Below are 25,928 nucleotides of genomic sequence, written 5' to 3'. Positions count from 1 at the left end.
GATGCTTAGTCAATCTTAACTGTGCTTATAAGATAATTGTTTGGATTTTCATGCCTGTGATTACCTAGTGTCTTCTCACTTGATGTGGAGAGTTATGAAAAAGAAATTAAAACAAGGAGAGTTACTGAGTTGAATATATTCCAAAGATGTGTGGACAAGCTATACATTTAGAAAGAACAATTTAGTGAACTAAGAAAAATACAGCTGTTCAGTTGGCCTAGACTTGTCAGGAAGATAGCCTTTGGGTTTTTTTAATAACCTTCTGTGATAATTTTTTAATTTTATTTTTCTTTGTTCTTTTTTTTTTTTCCCCTTAAAGCATAGTATTATACAATAATTCGGCTTGGAAGGGGCCTCAGCAGGTATCTAGTTCAAGCTTCTATTCAAATCCAAAGCAGGGGCAGTATAAGATCAAATTTGGTTTCCCAATCCTTTATGCAGTCCTATCTTGATGTTCTCCAAGGATGGAGAGATTGTACAGTCTGTTTGGGCATCCTCTGTTCGACTGTCCTCGGGATGAAAGATTCTCTCCGTATATCCAGTCAGAACCTCATCCATTTCAATTTATGCCCTTTGCTTCTTGGCTTCTGTCCATGAGTTACTGTGAAGAAGACTCTGACTCTCTCTTTAGTCTATTTTCTCTACATATCGTGAGCTTCATATAGGCTTTCTGCATTATTTTTTTTTAATTCCTTATATGTGCTTGCAGGACTAGAGCTTTATCCTAGTATCTCCTGAAGCAACAAATCTTGCCTAATTCTAACATAAATTAGTGTAAATTTGTATGACATCTTACCATCAGCAATGAGCACTGAACTTGTATTTTTCTATAAAGATGTATCAAATTGTCCAGTTGCTGCATGAAAATATTTTGAAAAATCTGGTATTCATTTGAGTCTTATTAGTTCCAGAAGCTTTCAGAAATTCAATAAATTAAAACTTACAATTTGAATCACTAACAACATAGCAAAATCTGGACCCTTTGTATTGATATCTCCAAGTGGGATTAGGAAAATCTGGACCCTTTGAACTGATATCTCCAAGTGAATTTATTCATACATAAATGTGATAAAGGAATGAACATTTCATTATAAAGAAAACTGCCTGAAAAAAACGATTTCAAGCAAATATGTTGACTATTTACTTTGACTTTGGGAAGACTTTAGCATGTTTGGAGTAAGGTTTGTGCCTTGTTATGAATGTAGAATGAAAAGTAGAAGCTGCTATGGAGTGGTATTAAAACTTAAAGAAGTGATTTACTCTTGAAAGTGATTTTTGAACCTTAATTACTCAGTAAAACTGCTCAGCATGTATTTTCAATCTCTGGAAACTGAGTTTTCATCTTGGTTAATCAGGAAACACATCAAACCCTGCTATGAAATGGAGGGAACAGAATTTCATGCTAGATAAAGGCATGTACAAATACATATATGTGCAGTTCAGTCATTTGATGAAGTGTAGAATCCTTTAACGGCATTGATGGGTTAGTTTTCAGAGGTAAATTCTGTTACTCTCTTTATAGTGTTCGTGATTGTTTATTGATGCAACTTCTACTAGCTATCAGGTTAAGATAATAATCTTGTCTATGTAAATTTTGTTCTGTGCCTTTTGTTATATGCTTGACCTTCTTTTAAATTCTGTGTTTTAAGGAGTATCAAAGTTGTTTCCACAAGATAAAAGAGAATTTGGAACAAAATCCAGCTGGAAGACAATTTGATTTTAGTGAGATGTATATATTTGGAAAATTTGAAGCTTTTCATCGTCGTCTGGTAAAGATAATAGATGTTTTCAATACTATGAGAACCTACTCAGTTCTACAAGAATCTAAGATAGAGGGATTGGAAGAAATGATCACAAAATATCAGGTACACATCAGCTTTTGTATATTGTGTCAGTCTAACTTGTACCTTTAAAACAAAATTATGAAAATTAAGAAAGTGTTTATTGAGAGAAAAATTAACTCTTTAGTTGCGCTAAAATTACTGGGTAATTGCAATGTAAATATGTGATTACTGGGGAAATGAGCAGACAAGATGAAAGAAAAGGTGCAAGTGGACATGTAAAAGAAGTATGCTAAAATCAAAGCTGATTGAAATAAGCAACAAAGTGGTGTAACTCTGTAACAGGAGTAATAGGAGCATGGTTTTGTGCTATGATCAGGAGAAAAAGTGAGAAGTGCTACATTTCTGTCTCAACAAATGTTGGGCTAGCTGTAAGTGCCCCTTTGCTCCTTTAGTATTACTATGCAGTTTTCTTTCCTGATTTTTTTTTAAGAGAAGTGTGACTTGAGCAATAAGGAGACCTTCTAAGAACATAAATATGTTAAGTCATATTCTTTTCTTTCCTTCTTTCTCAGGTAGCTTTCTTTGCTACCAAATGGAGTCTTTTCTGGTTTTACTGAGCTTGAGTTAGCTTTCTTTTTTGTGTAACTATTAGTGCAGTATCATAATTATTGCATCTGTAAATATTAAAATAAATCAAAAGTACTCAATGTGAGGACTTTGTAGATAGCTTTTTGAGATCACATATGATACAGTGGCTGTACAGGCAAATATGGAATTCTAGTTTGCTATACTTTGTCCTTTGCCTTTTTGTTATGGTCAGGAGTCAATCAGTTTGCCTTAGTGAAATAACTAGTATAAAACGTGACCATTCTGTGGTCCTTCCTGGCTTGCTTTACTCCCTCTCTAGTCTGGGGTTTTGATTCCTTTAAAACATCCTTCACAGCAGCCAGTTTTCCGCTTTGTTCTGTTCTGTAGTCTACTGAGAGTTAGCCAGGGCACAGCTATAAGGATATCAAGACTCTTCCATGTGGCCAGGACAGGTGTGGACTGCTCTAAATTTTGTTTCCAAGGGCTGCTCTCCAAAGCTGCGCCACCAGGCTTCTCAGCAACCCAGGTAGCTCAGAATTTACAGATCATGCAATTAAGGTACTATTTTGGTAGGCTGGAACACAGGAATCTGATTTGTTTGGGGCATTTTTGTTTGAAAAGCTGCCTGTGACCATCAGCCCAGGCTGTGATGAAAACTCCATACAAGTGCACCTCACTATCCATTGCAGCACCCAAGTCCTTGAACAAGAGCTTTGTGTGAGACCTACCTGCTGTAGAGTCAATTGTGTTTTGGGATGAAGAGTACTTAGGTAAAAAATGTTACATGGAAGGCTCTGGACAGGTTGTGTAAAGGGCAGAAAAGTGATTGCACGTCTTTTTAAAGCGACAAAATTGAAGTACTCAAGTATTTGATATAGACCATAGCTATAGTTATTATGTTACTGATTACATGTCTTAAATTTTTTTTACAATAGGAATTTACTATTTTGCTGTTCTTTATGCTTTAACACCTAGTCCCTATCTAGGATTTGCTTGTTAGAGGAAAATATGGAATTTTTATTTACAGCAATGCAATGAAACTGAGTTTCAGTTGACTTACCATAAAATGATGGAATTCAGCTGAGCTGAAAATATGCTGAGTTTCATAGCTATACTGTGGTAAACTACTAGGATGTTGAACAGTAGTTTATCATTAGAAATCTTTTATCTGTGTGTACATCTCAAGGGATATGCTGATTAAGATCTACTTTGAAGTGTGTGGACAGCAGCTGTGTAAGAGAAGCCAGGAATACTAAATTGTAGGCTGGTAATGTGCTGCATCTTACTGTGCTTTTTGAATAGTCTATATATACATATGGAATCAGTTGTTTAAAGGACATGGAAAATAATAATGTGAAAATATTTTTCTCTGTTGAACTTTAAGTTTTGAAATGAAATTAACATCTGCATGACAATGCTTAATGAATAAAAATGTCTTTGATGAAAAGCAAGTTTGAATTTTCTGTCAGTTCTAATTGCCTTGAAGCAGAAATAATATAAATGAAATTCGAATGGACATTACACCAACTGGATTCCTGCAAATATTTCTTTTAAAGGGTTTGCTTATATTACTCAGTAAGTACTGGGAAATATTAGCAAAGGTAAAGTGTGAGTGTGCACAGCCTGTTGTGCTAAATGTTTGGTGTGGTAAGTCTTTTTCATAAGACATTTTTGGTAATAGTTTTCTTTTTCTGTGAAACTGTTTAGAGCATTGTTGACAACATGAAGAATAAGCATTATGATTTCTTGGATCAGCGGAAGACTGATTTTGACCAAGACTATGAAGAGTTTTACAAAGACATAAATGATCTTCATGTAGGTTTTATGATACAATTAAGAATTTAATTTACTGATTAAGCTTCATTATTCTCTGAGTTACCATCAGAAAAATTTTGCAAATCTCAAAGTTTGTGTTCTGAAATTAAAAAATTATTCTAATATATTTCCACTTTAAAGCTTCCATTTATTATCTTTCAGAGTAGTTTAATGGAATAGGCCATTGAGGAGCCTCCAACAAAAGGATTTTTCATTCCTGTATGCTGGCAAGAATAACTAAAATGGGTGATTTCATTGAGTGAATAGGAGCATAGTACAAATAAGTCAGATAATTAACTTTCCAATAGTTTTGAAATCACATGTTGGTGAAAGAACAGGTTATTTCCAGAAGAAAAAAAATAAAATTAAAATAAATGCTGGTCTTGCTTTGGCTGCCAAAAAGGTAACCAAGCATTCTTCGAGGCCTCAGCATGGTACAACATTGGAGGGTACAGAAACTTTTGTTGGTTGCACAGCTACAGAGGGAACTTGGAAAGAAAATGCCTCGAAAGTTGGCTGTGTTTTGTTTAATTATTTTGGGAAGAAAGAAAGGGAAAAATAATACTTATTGAGAGAAGTTTCACGTAAAAAAATTATCTTCCAATGTATCTCAAGTTAAATCCTGCCAAATAATACTTGGCATATTTGATGTGTGTTCCTTATGGACTTCTCCAATGTAGAATTATTTACTCTTCTTCAGGATCAATTAAGAAGTTTCATGGACATCACCTTTGAAAGTATTTTGAACACTGAAAGGGCACTGAGTATGTTGCAGAAATTTGAAAGGTAATATGTCCTATTTAGATTGCTAAAACTCTGCCAGGCAGTGGAAATAAGACATTGAGGATGGTGGAAAGGGCAGGGGGAGGGGGCTGCAGAGCAGGAGGCATTTTCTTAAATACAAAGGAAACCAACTCAACCTTTTTACTCTCAGCTTTTCAGCCCTGTTAAGAGTTGTCTTAGTAGCTTGAATTAATAAAATTTTAATAATTTTTGTATCAGAAAATGCAAAATATAAGTGGACTTTGAACTTCATCTTTCAAAATCAGCCTAAGGACAGGGAATCTTTGTCTGTTAAGAATATTTGCATTAGCTTTGTGTTTGAACAACGACATTCATTTGTTACCACAAGACAGTCAGAAAAGAGTAAAATGCTCTTATTAAGAAACAGTGAAATTTATCTTTATAAATTAACATTGTTGCAAAACAGTCTCACTCTTTTTTCTGCCAATTTTTGTATTATACTCTGTTTAATAGAATAGACAGCTAGTGATGAATTGGTTACAGTTTGCTGCACATTATTTCAGCCCAGTGCTTGAAAACAGTGACAAAACAGAAAATGTGTAGGCTTACTTGGAAACTTTTATCATCTGGTCTAAATCTGTGTTGCTTGGAATCAGGTTGTGACAGCATTTGTTCAAGCTGAAAACTCTGCTGCTGAAGTAGTTATTTTCTTAAGCATGCAAGGGAATCTGGAAGGACTGTATTTTCTAACAATGCATTAGAAGGATTTCAGAAGTGTTGAAGGCATTTCTTCATGATTATTATTTTCTAAGCAGATTGCAAATCCCAAATCTTGGCATTGATGAAAAGTATCAGAAAATATTTCAAAACTATGGCCATGACATAGAAACAGTCTGTAAGATCTACACTAGGCACAAGAAGGACCCACCACTGGCTCGTAATCTGCCTCCAGTAGCTGGCAAGATCTTGTGGGCACGCCACCTATTCCATAGGATCAAGGAGCCCATGGATACTTTCCAGAGACATCCAGCAGTTCTGCAAACACCAGATGGCAAGAGCATAATTCGCAATTACAACAAAGTAGCAAAAGTTCTTATGAAATTTGAAGTGATCTACCACAGAGAATGGCTTCAGCAGGTAAGGCAGCTGATTTTGATTAAGAGATTCCTTAAAGAAAAAATTTTAAAATGGTGGAATCCCTGGTTAGCAGCAGTAATCAGGTATGCTTAACTATAGACTTACAATAACTCTCAAATGAGGGATGGAATAAGAAAAGTTATTTTACAAGAAAGTGTTCCTGTTAAAAAAATAGGGCCTGTAGTACTTCTAGCTGAATTTAGGAGTAACTGAAAGACCTTAATTATAACTCACAAGTTATAATAAGATTTTTAACAATTATAACAAGAAAGAAAACATAAAATGAATATCCAGTGGAAGGCTTAGCTGCCCCTCTGTCTCTGCCATATTCTTTTGACTGGTGCAAGATCATCATGTGTGGGGAGAGGAGTTTTGTCAGCTGGCTGGCTTAAGGTGAAAGCAGACACAGAGATTTACTCTGCTCTGGACAATACAAATTTTATTCTGAGTGATAATCCATGGGTACACTCTGTAAAGATACATGTAAAAAGCATTCAGTCTGAACAGATAATAGCATGCTCAGTATACCACTGGGCTTTGAGCCAGTTGTGGGTTAATCCTGAAAAGCAGCTAAGCACCACACAAATGCTCCTTCACTTCCCCCAATGCACCCCCAGTGAGAGGGAAAAGGAAAGGAAAAGCAAAAGCAAGAAAACTTGTGGGTCAAGATAAGTTGTTAAGTTAGTGAAGGAGAAACGGAGAAAGAAAAAGAAAGGGAAAATAAAGTGCTGCAGAGGCAATTTCTCACCATCTCCTATGGGTCAAACAATGTGTGACCAATTCCAGAGCAGAGGGTGGCTAACCCCTTCAATCCCTGCCTTTCCCTTTTTATTGCTGAACATGATGTTATCTGGCAAAGACTATCCCTTTGCTTATTTTGTAGCATCCTTTCATGACATCTGCCTGGTTTTGTCCCCTCACAGCCTCTTTTGCACTGTTCATCCCCACTTCCAAGCCCCAGTCTACTCACTGTATGGACACAGTGAGAACAAGAGAAGGCCTTGATGCTGTGTAAGCACTGTTCAGCTGAAACATTATTGTGTTATCATCTTTGTTTTGATAACATATCTGATGACACCATATAAGCTGCTATGAAGAAAATTAAATGTCAACAGAGAAAATTAACCCAGTCAGAACCAGTACAAAGCAATTTCACTTCTTACTGACAATTTTGGGATGTGTGTGTGTGGGCCTTTCGCTGTCCCACAGCCCACCCCTAGATCCTGTATCCCAGCCTGCAGCGGCTGCTAATCCCTGGTGCACCAGAGCACTGATCCACACCCACCTCTGGAGCCCCTAACCCAGCTCCTAAGTGGCCAAATGACTAGAACTCCCGCCAAGGGGAAGGCCAATGTCTTCACTCTACCTCCTCTTGGAATTTCTATCTGAACACTGCTGGAACCCAGGAGTTGATAGCTATATGTGTGCTATTCTATATATTTTCTCTCTTTATCTTTCTTCTTCTAATTCCTTTTTCTTGGAATTTTTTGAGTAACTTAAAATCAAGTGGACTTAGAGTTTGCAAAGTTGGATGTGCCAATTTAATGCTTTGAGAAGTGTTTTATGTTGACTGAATATTTTGCCAAAGTTCTGTGATTTTCTAAAGTGCCAGAAAAGTCTGTTTTGTTGTTTTGATCTCTTGAGAATATCTGTTTTGTGTTTCTTCCATGTGTCTAACTTTGGGTATATGAACAACCATAAGCCCTTTTTATGTGTCTTGTTGAGTGAGTTGTTTGGGGCCTTACAGGCAGAACATTTTGTGGCCTGAATATTCTTCAGAGAACATGGTTTGCCTTAAATTCTAAATCTCATTTGACTCATTTTGCCTTCTTGGATTTGTACATAGAATCTCTGACTACCTTTATATTATCAGATGGCTACTGCAGGGGCTACTTTAAAGCCTTGAAATTTCTGCAAATTTTTTAGTAGTGTTTTGGCATATTTTTCACCTACAGTTTATTTGTTGCCTTGTCAAAAAGCATCTTAGAGAAAAATTTGCCTCAGCTTTGCAAAGCTGAAAAAGAAGGATCAGAATCTCCAGATTGTGGTTTTGAAAGTAGTGTGACACCTGTCAATGCATTTGCCTGTTGTTTTTGGAACTCAGGCCAAACTGCGGAAATCTCTGGTGCTGATAAACATCAGTCTTGTCAAAGATTGTCTTAGACCAGATCTGGGATCAGAGATTCCAGCTTCTTTTTCTCCAGTCTGAATATATTATGTTTTCCTGATCCTTCCTTTGTCACACTTGCATTTGACACGTGTACAATGTAGTTTAAAGAGTCACCAGATTTGATTATCTGATACTATGAGTGGGATTTTTTGTTGTCAATTTTGTATAGTAAGCCAGGAGAAATGATTGCAATATTAGAGTACATAAAATACACTGTATTGAGACTTAGTACTGAATATGTATTATTGATGATTAATCTGGAGTTAAGTGTAAGTTGGGAATCAACTCACCTCAGCTGTTGTTTCATTATACATTGTTTCAGGTACATCATATCCAAATTTGGCACCACTAACCTGCATAGAATCAGTCTTGTTTCCAGGCAGTAATAAAAACTGCTGTCATACTTAGAAATGTCTTTAACTTCAATGCTTATTCTTCTAATATAGGAAGTTCATATGTTTTCACGAGCTCTTCACAGAGAGCTGCTGCATATCCCTCATATTTTATAGAATGAATTGTAATTTTTCAAGAAGCCCCCTGCATTTGTTTAGTGTTTCTATCTTGGACTCAGTTTCTGTTTTGACTCCAGTATTGAGCTGGATATCTACATAATTCAAAGTATACTGATGATAGTTTTCACTGCCATGTCTCATCTATAAAGACTAAAGAGAATATATGATTCTTGTGGGGCTACATCTGCTCCTTTGGCTAGATGATCTCGTGATCAGATTTTCTGACACATACCATGCCTTGATGGAGCAGTCAAGTACATTTGCCTTTCATCTTTTGTAAAATAGCTATAACATTCCAGGCATTTTCCCTGAAGTAGTGCCTTCCTTTATGAGGTCTGAATCATCTGCATTCTGATCTGTACTGAAACAACCTGTTTTCTCCTATAGCAGTCAAATCACACATGGCAGCTGTGTAAACTTCCTGAGCCTGCTCCAATTTATACTCATTAGGTGGGAACAAAGGGAGGTGGATTTGAATAAAATTTCAAATTTGAAAAATACATGCACGCCTTGAAAATACATGAAAAGCACATTCACTTTAATATAACATACATACACTTGTCTACCAGGTACGGCAAAAAAATATGGCTACTGCTCCGTAGTCTCTTCTCTCGAGGCAAGGAGAGTGCACACGAGTGTGGACGTGTCACAGAACACAAGGTGGAGCTCCTGCTCTACTCCTGAACAAAAGAAAAACTCGAGAGGGGCAAGTGTCCTGTGGGGAATACAAATGAAACACAAATAGGGCTATATCTCCTACTACTTTTTATTCTTTGTACAATGTAAATGTTAAGCTTAGTGTCACTTTCTGAGATTTCTGAACATTTTTGCCCCTCTTTTTTCTACTTGTGACTGGATAGTTAACGTATTATTAATCCAGTTATATATATATTTTTAATAGCAAAATTTTTTTTAAAAAAATTATATATATATATATATATCTATATATATATCTATATATATATATATCTATATATATCACTACAGAAAATTATGTTCAACTTGGACATACTAAAATAATAAATTACCTGGAAATGTTAAAGTTACTATAATTATTTGGCAGTATAAGATTTGTGCCTTCAATGTACCCCTTATTTTCATTGCCATTTTCTGTTACCTTAACAATGAAAACTTCATGAGAAGAAAACATAAATGGGAGAGGAAGACTTGGGAGTGGGAAAGAGGAGTATGAAGCTCAAAAATTAGTACAGTATGATTTGCTGTTAAAATTTACAGAAAAAATCAACTTCTCTTTAATGCAGTTGAGGTTTTGTTTTTTTTTTTTTTGAAGACTGATGATAGTGGATAGAGCATGACATATTCATTGACAAAAGTTGATTAGATAATTTCTTGAAAAATGCTGTGTAAGATGTCTTGATAGTACATGATATTGCTGAAGCAAGCAGTATACTCCACTATATTTTAGACATTGAAAGGTGGTGCAAAGTTTCTGTGTTCCATAAAAAAAGAAGTTCACTGAAAGATACCAATGGGTTCTGAAACCATGGCATAGAAATAAGCTCCATCTCAATGTAATGTGATACATGAAATTTGAGGAGTGAATAACAAACAATAAAGTTACATCAATGGAAGGAGAACTGGAAAATAAGAATAGTAGCCAACTTTTTAATGTAGGGAAGATTTGCCTGCCTAAGGCAGGATTGCTTTTTGGTGTCAGCTAAATTTTCATTGTGTGGTGGTCTAAGGAATGCTGTCCTTTCTAATCACATAGAGAACAAATTGTCTAATATTTAAATAAGGCAGTTAAATCAATTATGTGATTAAGCTTCCCTTTTAAGAATTTTTAAAAAATAACATCTATAATAAACAATGTTTTTAGTATTTTAAAATACTTGCCCAGATGTTGGATATAATTGTCAGTACCATTAAGATTGGTTTATCTGTTAGCTATTGGAAAACAAGCAAAAGGAGAAAGGGGATAAGTTTATTATTATATCTTTTGAGATATGTGAAGAGGTTATCTAAAAATACTTTAATTCATTGAGGAGGTTGTGTGCAGCCTTGCACACATATTGCAGAATATACAATAAGTTCTAAGGAGATGAGGGTTAAAATTTAAGATGGTTGAAGCAAGAAAATCTATGTCTCTGATTTGATTTTGGACTGTGGAATGCAGTCATATTATATGACTGCATATTATATGACTTATAACATCCAAGACCCAACAGAAAAATACCTGTCAGATAAATAGCAATTTGATTACTAGGCATTTGGGTCCATATACACCATGTTAATAAGTTTTTGTTTTGGATTCATATACCATATCAATCTTTGTCAGCAGATACTGATTTTAGTATCTGCCAAAGTGATATTTATACGCAAACTGAAGTATTTTGATGTAGTGGCTTGTCTTATCATGAATGATAACTTTATTTCCTGCAGATTGAATTAACTAAAAGAGGACTTCAAGCAACTCTCTTGGTAAAAGCTCCAGAAACAGGAGAATTATTTGTGAATTTTGACCCTCTAATATTAACTTTAATCAGAGAGACAGATTGCATGGCTCACATGTGCCTTGAAATTCCACCATTTGCAAGTGTTATTCAGCAGCAGAGAGTCTGGTACAAGAAGATTGTCAACAATTTGCATGTGGGTTTACTTCAGTTATTTTATGTATGTGTACTGTACACTAAGATGCCTGGGTTCTAGACATATGGAAGAGGATAAATGAAGATCAATGATTATGCACTAAGAAAACATTTGCAAATCTATTTTCTTATCTGTATGACTGTCTTGAGGCAGTTAAAATTTTTTCTTGGCTTTATGTTTTCTGTGAAGTTACTTTGCAGATGCATGGGTTTGGGGAAGCTCTGCAGAGTCTGGGACAGAGATGAGAATGGGGAGGAAAGGAGGAATACAAAATGCTTTGTGCCGTTGCTTACTTCCTAAATGATAAGCAATTTATCTCTCATCCAATAATGAAGTCAACATTGGGCAGTATCTGTTTTGAGAGGATACCTGGGAGGCAGGAACAGGTGGTCTGCTTTTAAAAAGTGTAAAGCATGCAGCAAGTAGCAGCTTTTTTTTCTGGCACTGGTGTTTTACACAGACGTCTGTGGAACAATTTAGAAAGAGAAGCTGAAACTTCTCTTTCTCATGTCTTTTAAGTCACTTAGAAAAAAAAAAAACAACAAACAAACATAAGTCATAAAGTCTTTATGACATTAAGTCATAATGTTATTGCCAAACATGTGAAACTAGATCAGCAGGTTAAAGAGGCATTAGAAAGAAAATAGTATAATAAAGGTAAGGCTAATCTTATTAGAATTGCTGGAAAGTTCATTTAGATGTATTTTTCTCCTTGGGCTTTTTGTCTTCTGTAACACTGATTTACAGACTGAAGTTTACAAGATTTTTCTGTTATGTGGTTTAAGCCCAGTAGGCAACCAAGCACCACACAGTTGCTCCCTCACTCCCCTCCTTGGAATGGGGAGAGAATCTGAAGGTTAAAATATAAAACACATGAGGTGAGATAAAAACAATTTAATAGGGAAGGCAAAAACCGCATGCACAAGGAAAAAATAAGGAATTATTCTGGTAAAACTAGGCAGTATCACAGCCACTTGGAAAGTAACACACCATAGCTCTGAGTGTCCCCCTCCCTCCTGCTTCTCCCAGCTTTCATTTTTAAGCATGATGTCATAGGTATGACATCCCATTAATCAGTTGTGGTCCTGGCTACATTACTTCCCATCATCTTGTGTGTCCCCACTCACCAGCAGAGTACTGTGATAAGCAGAAAAGGACTCAATGCTGTATGACCACTGTTTAGCAATACCCAAAATATCAATGTGTTAGTAATACAGCTTTGCTCACAGATTTAAAACATGGCATCATGTGAGCCATTGAGAAAGAAATTAACTCTATCACGACACCAGTCCAATCAAAGATTGATTTCTATGTGAAGTAGTACTTCACACAGAGCAACAAATATATATGTAGAGATATAAGAACAACAAATAGTGAACTTCTGCCAAAAATAATGCAAAACATTCTCAAGCATTTAATTATAACATCTTAAGAATTTCAGTATTGTACATACAGATGATTTTTCTTAGTTTAAATACATAAATATGTGTACACGAAGAGGTTCAAATCAGTGTATATTAACTAACGTTTTAATTCTCTATTTATTTCAGGTGATGTTGGCAGAATACAAAAGAATTAAACTGAAAATACAACACCCTTTTGAACAACTAATGGCTCCTCGATTAGTAAATGTAGAGGATGCTATCCTGCCAGGTCTAACATTACTGAACTGGGCATCCTCAAATATTGAGAAATATATTAATACAGTCTTTTCTAAGCTAGGTTGGTTATTTGCCTCTTTCCATTAACTTCTGGTTATTTGTTCTATAAAAATGCAAGTTATATTATGAGATTACAGTTCTTTACAAAATTTGCACTTAATTGATTTTGTATATAAAAGACATCAGAATTTTCACCAGTCCTGTATTTCATGAAACATTTGTTTTATAACACTACCTTCTTTTTGTCTTGTATGTTCATCAAATTTTTGCTAATGTTAGGCAGTTGGGATTACACCAAGCATAAAGTATGATGCAAAAGGCCCTGTGTATTTTGAATTTAAAGAATGATAGCTATGTTTTAAAAGAGCTCCTAGGTTTCAGACTTTCCCTAGTCCTGTTTTTTTTGTTTCTATAATGTATAAAACAACTTTTCAGGGAATAAAACACTGGCTCAGTTGGCACTGTCATTGCTCAATAACATTTCATATTATTTTTTTTTTTAACATCAATCTCTTTAAAACTAATGCACATTCATCTTGGACAACAGCTTTACAAAACAGATGAGCTTGTAGTGTTTTCAGAAGATTATCACAAGGTTGCACTGAGATGTGTTTTTTTTCTGAAGATACCAAATTCCTTTTTCTTCAGCTGAATTAATACATCAAACAGATTTTGTTTCTTGAAATTGCATAAGTAGCTATAGTGGAAATTTTCTTCAGTTGAAAGGCCAGATTAAAGTGCATTTTGGATGCTAGCCTGACATTATGCTCAATTTAATTTTGAATAATACAATAATTTGAGTCTGGATCAGGCACCTTCCTGCTATTTGACCTTCAGCATTGAGAGTAGGTTGCTATTAAATTTTTAAACTTCTAGTGATTGTTTTCTGTTAACTATTGTTTGGCCTCTAACATTTGTTTGAAGCACAGAGATTTTGTTTGCTGCAAGTTTTTGCTGCTAATAGGTTCTCCAAGTTGTAATTAGTTCAAGCTATAGGAGAAGATGGAATATTGCTGGCCATCATTTAAATGTTAATGTCTTCATGTTTGAAATATGTATCCTTTAAGTTAATTTTATATATATTTATAATATATGTATTAAATATATATTTTAATATAGTTAATATATATTTACTTATTAATTAATTTACATTTACTTATGTTTTATTTATATATTTATATTTTATACAATGTATTATATATAATATTTTATATAAAATCTGTGTGATATATATTTGTACAATAGCTTATATTTATATAATATTATAGTTATCTTTTAGCATGTAGATAGCATATTCTAGGTAAGTATCTGTTGTGCAAAAAAGTTAAGTATGTTTCTGTGGTGAAGCTTGCCATAAAATTTAGATGTTTGAAGTAAATTGGTTAAGGAGCAGAATTCATATACAATTGAATATGATAGTTTATTGAGGTAAAAATTTAAACAGGACTCTGCAAAGGCTATTGATTCAAACTTTTATGCTTGCCTTGAATCTTCTGTTTTCTTCGAAAGCTGGGCTGGAGTTATTGCTTGATCGAGTGAATGATTTGGTTGAATTTCGTATTGATGCTGTCCTTCAAGACATGAATAGAGTGCCACTCTGTATGTTGCCAGAAGGTGAACCACAGAGCTGTGAGGAATTTCTTCAAAAGACTAATGTTAGTAGATAAGTTTCATGAAAAAGAGATTGATGACTTTGAGTTTAGGTATTTTTCTTTTTTATGAGATAAAAAGTTCTGAATGCAGAATTAATGAAGCATGCATGGGATATGCGTGGAAATGCCCTCTTGCTTGGCTGGGACCTCACATAGGAAAATAAGTATCAAATGCAAAGAGATCTGAGTTGAGATGTTCTTTTCTATTAATTATTAATGTCAAACCAGATAGTGTATGATAATTCTTTTATGCTTTCATATCACTCGAAAATTTTGCTTCTATGATAGTATCTTTTTTTGGTCATTATTCCTGTTCAAATAAGGGAATTCTCCAGCAGGTGCCTGAGGAGGGTAGATACTATGGAAAGGATTGTGTAATAAATATCTCAAACTCTCCTGAGTTGGTAATGGGATGTGGAAAATATATGCAGAATTACCTGGGTGAAGGTGTTCTGGGAAAACACCCTTCATCCCATCAAAATACTTTTATGTTGAGAGTAATTAACTGCAAACATGTAAATTGTTGGTTAGAAAGCTCATTAAGGTCATAATTAAATTGAATGTCAGAATAATTATGTGAGGCAATAATAAGGTATTGCATTTTATGTTATAATGTCTAATGTGTTTTCTCCTGGAATAAACTTTTGTTTGATAGAGACTGTAGAAAATCAAGTAGATAATCCCCATTCCTTTTCTCTTGTAGCAATAAATATTACAAATGAAAGTTTTAATTATCTTAGTGTATTTAACTCTTTGGCCTTTTCTCTTTTGGCCATTGCAACAACTCACCCTGTTGTTAAATACAGAATAAAATTTAAAATAATATTATACGGAATGAATAGTAGCTTGCAAGCCTGACAGTCCATACTTGTTTTTATTGATCCTGCTGCTACCTTCCTGATTGGACAGGTACTAAAATGTGTATTCCCTAAGGTAAAAATATGTGAAAGTGAGCAAAAACTTTCTATTCATGGCATGGTAACCTGAAAACTTGAACAGCTACATGGAAATTACACACATAGCAGTTACAACGGCCAATTGAGTTGAGTTAGCAGAGTCAGTGATATAAAAACCCCAGTTATGGGTACAATGAAAATAGTAACAGTTTGTAAGCTAATTGTAATTTTTCATTAGAAGGAACTAGACTTCTGTCACCTAACAGGTGTCTTAAAGTTTCTAAAGAAATTGCTACAACAAAAATAATTACCCAGTGAAAAAATTCCAGAGTACTTTGTTTAGTGTTGCTGTGATACTACAAATCACATCTGCCTTCTCTCTTAAAAGAACTATTAGGAAGGCCAAAGATTTTCTTAAAATTTAGAAATGGCTGAATATTTCAAATTATTGATTTTTAATTAAACAAAGGTAGACATGTTTGTTTAAGCAGAATGAAATATAAAATAACAAAGAAGTAAAAAATTAAAAGGCCATTTTAGATAAAGATTATAGTAAGCTGAAGAATACTTGATTGATCATGATGTAAATATTGGAAAATAAAAGATGCATAATACTGTAATAAGGTTCTGAATTTTATTTAATCTCATTCTTTGATTTCTTCTCTCTCCAGCTGATAATTTTCATGTTTATTTTAATAATAAATACAGTTTGTATAAATTTTATCTTCTGTTTAGCTGTAAATGGGAAATATGATTGGCTAATACTCATTATGGCACAGCCAATTAATGTAAATTGGCAGTGATTAAAAGAAGTGTTGAATTTCCCATGTCTACATTGAAAAGTTAAAAAAATTAAGAAACCCTTGCTTTTGGGAGCCTTTTAATGAAACTAGGCATTATAAACATTGATTCATGATATTAACTAATGAATCATATGATTTGAGAAAGAAGCTAAAACAATTGTTGAAAGATATTTATGATGCCTTGGTGATACCTAATATTTTGGAAAAAAATTAAAATTAATGTTGTATATAGATCTGGTTTTCCACAAATCTTAGGCCTTGACATTTGTGTTAATAAAGGCTGCTATGACTGTGAAATTGACATGAGAACTGTGACAATAAGAGCATATTGTTTTGGTTTGATAACAGGAACTCTGTATAAAAGGTTCTCAGACTTTACACTTAAAAAGCTCACTGGTGGAAGCCTCTGCTAATGATCTGATTAACATGTTACTTGACACTGAGGAACAGGTCAGTAAAGATGAGAAGTCAATTGAACCCAGTGGTGAAAAAAGGGACAATAGCACAGGTAAGAAGATTGCATTGCATTGCATTGCATTGCATTGCATTGCTTGGTGTTTGTTTCTTTTTCATGATGATAATTTGCTTTGGGGGACATTATATCTTAGGTGACTGAAATACTGAATGGTATGTAATGTCTAAAGACTTTTCCTTGAATTTGCCTGGATAATGAATAATCTAACAATCATTTATGATCTACAAAATAAGTTGATATTATTTATCTAATTTGGATGTTGAAAGAAATAATATCTGAATTTTGACGATAATCATGCCAGTTTGTACTGAATAAGAAGGCAGATAGGAATAAAAGACCTGTTACATTGAGGTGCAGATTACAGATGAGTAGTTCTACACTTCCTGAAAATTATTTCAGAAACCAGTGGAGGTGTTGCTTTATGGTACTTTCAAGTCCCTTAAGTAAACTTAACTAATGGATTTATGATGTTTTAGCTACAGGAGAGGAAAGAAGATCAAAAAGCTTGAGTTCCTCACAAAATTCCAGTGAGATGTGGGCTGGCTTGTCTCCTACAGCAAAGAGGAAGAGAATAGATTTAGAAAAATTAGAGGAAGATGCCAATGAACTGCTTTCTTACTTCAATAATCGTAACATTGATGCCCTTTTGAAAGTCATACGAAACACTCTGGAGACCATCCGGAAGCGCATTCATGCATCATCTACCATCAATTTCTTAGGTGGCTGCATTGTAGTACATTGCTCTTTTAAGCTACATAAAGAAAAATGTAAATGTAATATCCCATAACTATATAAATAAGAGTCACAAGTGTAAAAGAGGGGGAAACAAAGGGATTTTGATTAAGCTGTCTTGTTAAGTTACATTGTGTGTTTCCAAACGTATTTTATTCTTGTGACAATAGGAAAGTGTCATTACAATGCTGTTTCTCTTAGGACTCACTGTACTGTTCTGAAGCCAATATTACATTTGGAGCTAGACTTGATAGATAAGTTTCTGATAAGACCTTGATAACTTGATAAGTTATCACTTAAGTTAAAAGTTATCAATTATGAACTTGAGAAGTTAAGAACTTGACAACTTGACAAGATCTTTTTGACCTTGCCTTTACAAAAAACTCTATGAAAAAAAATAGAGGCGTCTTTTTTCTCTTACTAATTGCCTTCAGATATTTCCATACGTGGTGATGGAACACTGTTTTGAAGTGTTTTATTGCCACATGCATTCAGAAACAAAAATAAGGGCAGTTGTCTTTGGTCTCTATAGTTTATAAGGCATACAATGCTATAACTCTAAGGAGATTCTGTGTCCAGTTTAATATGCTGGCTGACAGCCAGATATCAAAATTGTCTGCTAAACAGAGTTTAGCTGCACAGAACCAGTTGAAAAGGAGCTTCATGGAGAAAAGTAGGTTTGCACTCACTTTTTACTTGTGCTGCTGTAAAGTTTAGCAGTACATCTTATAAATTATTCAGGAATACTTTTTCCCTTCATAAATTACACTCAGTACTCTACATTAGGAGATATATTTGTTGATTTATATTAAAACAATGCCTAGTTTAATATCTTGAAAAAATATGAACACAGCCTTTTATTTTGGTTTTTTCTTCTGTTTTTTTCTTTTATTTAGAAAATCACAGTATGTCTAAGCAGAAAAAAGCTGCTCATCCTATAATTAGGACCAATATTAACCTATCTATCCCTAATATCATCATGACACCCTCTTTGGATGAGGTACAGCAGACACTTAATAAAGCTGTAGATAGTATTGTGAAAGTAATGAAAGGAGTTCGACAGTGGAGTAAGGAGAGAATATCCAAGGTTGGTGTCTTTAACAGCCTTACTTAGAACAAATGGTGCAAAACAGCTGCAAATAAAAACATAAATGTTATTCTCTCTTCAGAAGAAAGTGTTAGAGACAAAAGTTGTTCTCTTGCGGTGTGGGAGCAGAGACAGCGATTCTGATGATGGGATGAAAGAGACTGGAAAGGAAAACATCCATGGTAATGATAAACTGACATCACTAATTTTCAGTATTAGGAAAATGTGATTTATACAGAATATGTTGGAAGATATTAATTACAGAATGCATCAAAAACAGTTTACTTAATAGATTTTAAACAACCTCATAGATTTTAAATTACCTCAGAGAAGTAATCTCTTTCTCATTAGAAATAAGGTTTGCCACTTGTCCTTCTGTGGATTTGGGTTAGGGGATTTTTTTTTGTGCTTCTTAAAGAGTTTTACTGCTTTGGGTTATAGGATGTATATTGTTTACAATTATCGTCACTTTTGCTACAGAATAATCTTCCATGATTTGCCTGTGTGGTTTGTAATTTGGCATGTTCAAATGGCATCTTAGAACTTGTCCTTACCTTTCACAATACTTAGTATTGAGTAAAAATGTCTATATAAATTGCAATATTGATGTATAGAGGATTGTGTAAAAGATTGAATAGAGTAGAACTTCTAAAAGGATTTTCATTATTCTGTTTCCTGACCTGACATTAAGTTATTGAAGTCATTAGTTCAAGGAAATTTAGAATGGCATCTTTGCGTTTTTCTTCTCTGAAATGGTTTAAAATCAAGCCAAGTTAATTGTTCTACATTGCACCCAAGATAATAAAAAAATACATTTAAGTCTTTTTAGGTTAGCTCTCTCTTATGCACTTAAAAAGTAGGACAGTAATATTTGAACTGGTTAAGAATTAATTTAACTGATTAAATTAGTCTTTTAAAACTAAGAATTTTGCTTGCAAGAGATGAAATTAAAAATTATGATAAAGTCAAACTTGTGGATATTTGCTAACTGATGGACTTTTTAAAATCTTTATTCCTTTTTTGGGGATTGGTTATGGTCATCTTCTCACAGTTAATGTTAATTTGTATTTCAAATTGTCAATTGTGAGGTATTTCAGAAAATAAAAATGCTTTGTGTTGATATATAGGTAAGCAAATGCTGATTTATAAATAAATCACTTAGGTGAAGCATACAAAATAAACCTTGTGGAGAGAGCAGAGAAGAGGAAAGATTCTCTTTGAATGATTGGAGTGGAACTTGTTCCAAATTTGACAGGGTGCCTAGATGGAGCAATTTTACTAAAATGGGATGTTTATGAATTTATTTTGGCCTCTTTGACTTCTAGTTGCCTTTAAGAACACCTAACTTTAAAATTCATGCTTACTGAAAAAATATGGTTTTGTCTGTAGGAATTTACTTCTCCTAACCAGTATGTCTGTTCTAAGCCTGCTTTTTATACTTGCATCTTCTTTTATAGATAATGTATCAGATGCAGCATCACTCAGTTCATCTGACCCAGTGCAAAGCCACAACTACTTCAAGAATGTTTCAGAGAACAAAGAAATTATTAAATTAGTATCTTTACTCAGCAGTGCCATCAATTCTACAAAAAGGGTAAGACAATTGAGATGTTAATTTAATATCACTATCTGAGGGATTTTAATATATTACTTTTAATATCCTTGGGTAATAAGGGTAGACATTTAAGGCTGTAATTAAATGTAATAATGAAAAAGTTTAGGATAGTGGATGGAAAACATGTGTCTGAAAATCTGCAAATATTCTTTAAAAGTGTAACATGGATTAAGTGTACTCTGGTCCAAGATTTGGGATTTTGAATATTGCATAAATTAAAGCATAATAAAAAACTCTTAAGTGTAGTTGTGTTGTGTGTAGCAAATGAAGCCAGCATGACTTCTGCCACATTATGAAGAGGTTATGAAGATTTTTAGAAGAAAATTGGATGTCAGATTAGCATTTGTTAAGTGCTGCATAGGATTTGCTAGTGTAAGTTAGGATTTATCTTAAAGGATATGCATAGCTTCTTTGCCTTGTTCTTAGTCTATGCACTCTTTAGTAAACTGTATTTCTTTAGGGAGCTCTGCATCAGTTTCTTCTGGGCCTGGTCCACTCTTTTAAGAGTCTTGCCATGTGAAACTCTTTGACTCGAGGTCTTGTAACTTCAGTGGTACTAAAGCATAACTACTAGGCTGGTTCTGAATAGTTGATAATGGTGGATAATTATCATGGTAGTTTGTAATACTGTAAATTTTTATCATTTAGCCAGCTTTAAATGCCTGCATGTACTATATTTATCATAAGCCATGATGTGGATTATCTCTTGTAGTACTCATCTCTCATTTACGTGTTTAATTAGAGGCAGTGATGATTTAATTTTAACTTTCTCATTTTTCTGAACTCCTGAGAACCAAAAAAAAATTCTCTTGCACACTCATTAAATGATATTCAAATCAGAGACCTGAACTGAGTGTAGAAATTCATGTTAAAAAAAATTGTCTCATAGCTTCATTATTTCAGAATCAATTTTTCTTGTTATGTTGGGCCCTGGAGTTCAGGTTTCAGTTTCTAGCGCAAGAAATGGCAGGGAAGGACAAGTGTACTGTATCCTACCTTTAAACTTTACTTCCCACTGATTCCAATGATTTTGTTGACTGAAGATTCACTTAATTGGAAAATGTTTAAGCTAATCTGACAAACTGAATGCGATTAACATAGAGTTTCAGGCACGATGTGTGATCAGTAATGGAACTTACTCTAGCATAAATTTACCAGCAGCCTTTTTTTCTGTGAGGTGATTCAACCTGCTGCACTATGGCATTTGTAAGGTACTGTAATGAGCAGCTGCCAAGAAATTATATGTATGCTCTATACATGACGCTGAGAATCTTTCTTTGAACTTGTGAATGTCTTTCAGGAAGTTCTTACAGCTTTGGAGAGTTTTAGTTGTTACCACCATATATGGCAGAGGGACAAGGAGGAAACCATTGATAAATTAATGGTGGGAAGCCCATCACTCTCTGAATTTGAATCTGAAATTCTGCATTTCCAAGACCTGGACCTGAAAATAAATTCTGAGCCTGAATACATCTGCGTGGGAGCTATTGCGCTGTACACTGGTAGAGTTCAGCTTCTCTCCAAAGACATGTACTTTCTAACTCCAGTAGGAAGGAGAGGTGTGACAGTTTTCGACTTGTGAGCTAGATTAAAATGGAAAGGAGAAAGGGAGAGAGGAGGGCTGATTGCTGTTGCGGCTAAAAATGCATGCAAGCAAAACAGTAACACAAGAATATCTGTGAGGCTCAGCTGGAGTTTATTACCTCACCTGGATACTTCTGCTTACTTATGGGGTGGATGGTAAATGTTTGCTCCTCCTTCTGTCACTGATTCCCATGAGTACATATTTCATTGGAGTAAGATAATAAGTTTATGTTACTTTTCTCCTTGCCTGGCTGCATGCAGAGATAGCTGAACCCCCTTCTAACAATTCCACCAATGCTATGACCAAATTTTGTTTCTTCAGCTTTCATAATTAGACTCCTAATTTCCTCCCCACATTATTTTTTAAAGATTAATTTTTGAAAATATTTTAGACTTAGATGAGAATATTAAACAATTCATTAGTGATGTATGCAATAGAAGTTGATATAATGGTAAATGAACCAGATGACAAGTATGGAGTCTAGCCTCAACTTTCCAGTAGATACATCCTAAAAATATCTATGATATCTAATATCTATTAATTGTTAATGTTATTAGATGATCTTTCCAGTAGAAAATATGATAAATTCTGAGAAGAATAGGAGGAAAGCAATTGTGAATTGCAAGCAATTTTATAAACCACTTCAAGGTGCCCATGTGATTTTATCACCTCTGTATGTGAAGGGTTAGACCAAAAAACCAGAACTGGGACCGAAGAGAACACATGTAATGAAAAAGATTAATAGTGTGTCTTAAAAGATATCTACAATATCTAATATCTATTAATTGTTCAATATTTTTAGCTGATCTGAAGCTAGCACTGAGATCAGAAACCAAAGCCTGGATGACTTTGCTGGGGTGTCATTGCAATAAGAAGTACAGAACACAGATGGAAGCAATTTTGACTTTTATAGAGGAAACTGGCAAGAAGTTAAATCACAGCATCATGGACCTGGATGATATCAGAATAGCCATGTCAGCTTTAAAAGAGATCAGAGAACTACAGATTTCTATTGACTTTCAAATTGGCCCCATTGAGGTAGCTAGTGGGACTATTACATGTATGGGTACTGTTTAAGAGAGCAGTTATTTTCTGGGTTAAAGCTTAACAATGAACTTTGAAAATGTATGATTTAATATGTGTTGAATGTTGAGTGACAGGCCTGTTGTGTTCCTGTAAACCTTTTTGTGTGAAATTCTGATCTGGGCAAATGTAAACTTGCTGAGGTGAGAGGTGGCTTAGTGAACAGTGCAGAAATTGAATGATGTAGGTAAGAGGAAGATGAAAGTACAGGTATTGAATGCAAGAAATCTTTTCATACTTTGTGGAAGAAGTCTGTGTATGAAAAGAAATGAGATTCCTATTTTTGTTTTTTTTAGCTAAACCTAAAGAGAAGTAAAAAGCTAATGTTAAGCAGACTATACAGGATTGATTGCTTTCATCAGCTATATAGGTTAAAATAAATAAAAGCAACTAACTTCCTTAAAGAAGTTAATGTAATAGAATGCAGTTACTGAACATCTGACAAATGGCAGACTTAAAAACAGATGGTAACTGTTTCTCTGCATTCCTGACCAGAGTATTTATTTAAGAATGCTATAATGTGGCAAACTGCACCACTGATTTCTCAGTAGAATTCTTTTTTCTAAAACATGTTCATGATTCCTCATTGCCCATAATTTCATTAAAAGCTTCCAATTCTGCAAGCAGGAGCCTTGAGTCCCCAGGCACAAGAAGCAATGCTTCAGGTTTTTGAAAGGGAGGTTGGCATATTTTCCACATAGTGTTGTAGTAGACAAAGCGTTTCCATTTTTGCAATTTGGCTACAGTTTGATCAAACTGGAAAGCATGAATGGAAATAATCCCACTTCATACAAAATTTTCAAATGGCAATGTTATGCCACAGGTTCATTGCTACCCTACCCTGAGCTAATTTATATAAAGTGAATTTAAGTTGTATTGTAATGAAAATTCACTAAGGGTTTTCAGTATGTGGACTATTCATATGTTGGTGGTGCAAGTGGAAATCAATGGTCTGTGAAAAAAAAAAATTCAGATGTTTCTTCCAGTTTGGTATCGGTTTGTTAAATTTTGATAATGGCTACGCAAAGAGAACAGAATTTCTTATTCTAACAAACCATTCTCTGTTCTTAAAAGTTTAAAATGTTACCATAAATACATGTTTGCAAAGTTAACTGAAGTTACCATTTTCTGTATCTTGATCCAAATTTCTGGCAGGAATCCTATGCTATGTTGAACAAGTATGATCTACTTGTTGCCAAGGAAGAGACAGAGAAGGTGGACACATTGCACTACACTTGGGAAAAACTGCTAATCCGTGCAAATGAAGTGCAGAATGAGCTTGTTGCTTTGCAGCCAAACTTCAGAGGAGAGCTTATTAGTGCTGTGAAGACTTTTACTGAAGACTGTGCGCAGTTCTATTCAGATTATGATCAGGCAAATGTTTCTATTTTATTGCTTTAGAGACATTTTTAAGGAGCAATGGGAGCATGGAATTAATCAATGGGATGGGCCTCTGCTGCTGAATAGGTTTATTCTTGCTAAGATGGTGTTTGAGTTTCAGTTCAGGACAGGTTTGGTTAATGTTTTGTATGTGAATGACATAAGTAATGCAGGTAATCATATTAAAAATTAAGAATTGAGATATTTAAGGTTTTTGAAAACTATCTAGTTACCATGAGCAAATGTGAAGACTAGGATTAATGATAAACTATGTTAGAAAGAAGAGTTTTCTGATGCTGGGTACATGTACAAGTGACTTACACTCTCACATTCTTTTTCATTAGAACATAAATGAATGAAGCTGAATTAATTTTTATCATCTTTTAAGTAATGCTGACTTTTACTCAAAAAGTGAGCTATGATTTCCTACCTTTTACAGTGTAATGAAAAATTTCTGCATTAAAAATTCAATTAGTTGCCTTCTTTGATTTTTTTTTAAATCCTTTTAAAAAAAGTGTTCTAGTAGGTTAACTGTCATCTCTTGGTTCAGCTGTTATCTGATCTGGGGAGGGGATATCTAGGCTGCAAAATTGTTTGTGGTTAGCCCTTAGAAAATACTGATTAGAAAGAAGTTGTGGTTATTCTCACTGTCTAAATTAATGTTTTGTTTTCTGGTTTGTTTTTGTGGTTTTTTTTGGTTTTTTTTGTTTTTTTTTTTTCCTTTTAGAATGGGCCAATGGTGGTTGGTTTAACACCTCAGGAAGCCAGTGACAGGCTTACTATATTCCAGGTACTGTTAATGCTAAGACATAACTTAATACTTACGACAAGTGAGCTAACACCTAAAGGCTCTGAGAAGGAATCTCAGTTGCTGAATGAACTTTCATTGGTAGATAGCGTTACTGATTTGGCAAAGTCTGTTTTGTCTTAGTGAAAACTGAGCTGGAATTTTTCTATGCATTTGCAAGGAATACTGTTTAAATTTTTTAGGAGTTAACAGAAAGGCTGCATAGATAATGAGTAATGATTACTAGATACAATATCCTGATGAGAACCTTCCCACATGTTTAGAGTATTTGGCTATAAGCCGTTCTGTTCATTATTGTCTTTATTTTTTTGGTTGAAGTCTATCTTTATATCATTATTAGTATCTATTCCTGCAATAACAACTTTTAATGCTTTTCTTTTTCCCATAATGTTATTCGTTTGACTTCCTGCTATGTTCTCTGAGTTATATTACAATTGACAATTAAATTACGTTTTTCTTTGCTGCTTTAATGGTAATAATTCTTCCTTCAACAGTCAATAAAAGATTTGCACAGCATATTTGGAGAGGTAGAATTTACTATATCCACCTTTTTTTGCTTTGTGTGTCATGCTTCACCTCTTTCAAGTGCAATTTTAGTATTTATTTTTCTGTCACTGAGCCACATGAAATAAATGGCTTCCCTGTCAGTTTGTAAAGATGTACCTCCAAGCTAGCTAAAAGTTACCTTTCTCAAGAAAATTGTTGAGAAAACTGTTAACAGTGTAAGCTGTTACTATTTCTCTATATCGTTCTATTATTTCCTAGATTTTAGTCTAATTCAGCTCTAATCA

General features: G+C 34.3%; 1 protein-coding gene across 1 annotated transcript in view; it reads left to right on the top strand.

Annotated features, from left to right (window-relative positions):
• Nucleotides 1–25,928, top strand: part of DNAH5 (dynein axonemal heavy chain 5) — a 128,845-nt gene that overhangs the window by 16,947 nt on the left and 85,970 nt on the right. Inside the window, exons 11-26 of the mRNA XM_088053745.1 lie at nt 1,650–1,865; nt 4,080–4,187; nt 4,888–4,973; nt 5,747–6,068; nt 11,154–11,360; nt 12,911–13,082; nt 14,531–14,676; nt 16,721–16,880; nt 17,324–17,566; nt 18,476–18,666; nt 18,749–18,848; nt 20,136–20,260; nt 21,582–21,783; nt 22,669–22,904; nt 24,105–24,323; nt 25,057–25,119. Of these exons, the coding sequence (XP_087909871.1) occupies nt 1,650–1,865; nt 4,080–4,187; nt 4,888–4,973; nt 5,747–6,068; nt 11,154–11,360; nt 12,911–13,082; nt 14,531–14,676; nt 16,721–16,880; nt 17,324–17,566; nt 18,476–18,666; nt 18,749–18,848; nt 20,136–20,260; nt 21,582–21,783; nt 22,669–22,904; nt 24,105–24,323; nt 25,057–25,119 (2,796 nt within the window). The remainder of the gene's footprint in view (nt 1–1,649; nt 1,866–4,079; nt 4,188–4,887; nt 4,974–5,746; nt 6,069–11,153; nt 11,361–12,910; nt 13,083–14,530; nt 14,677–16,720; nt 16,881–17,323; nt 17,567–18,475; nt 18,667–18,748; nt 18,849–20,135; nt 20,261–21,581; nt 21,784–22,668; nt 22,905–24,104; nt 24,324–25,056; nt 25,120–25,928) is intronic.

Source organism: Pseudopodoces humilis, chromosome 1, assembly GCF_049639895.1.
Source record: "Pseudopodoces humilis isolate 2021_Gansu_Grassland_sample_001 chromosome 1, ASM4963989v1, whole genome shotgun sequence".
Taxonomy (NCBI): domain Eukaryota; kingdom Metazoa; phylum Chordata; class Aves; order Passeriformes; family Paridae; genus Pseudopodoces; species Pseudopodoces humilis.
The sequence above is the reverse complement of the archived record's forward strand: the minus strand, read 5'-3'. Positions and strand labels throughout refer to the sequence as shown.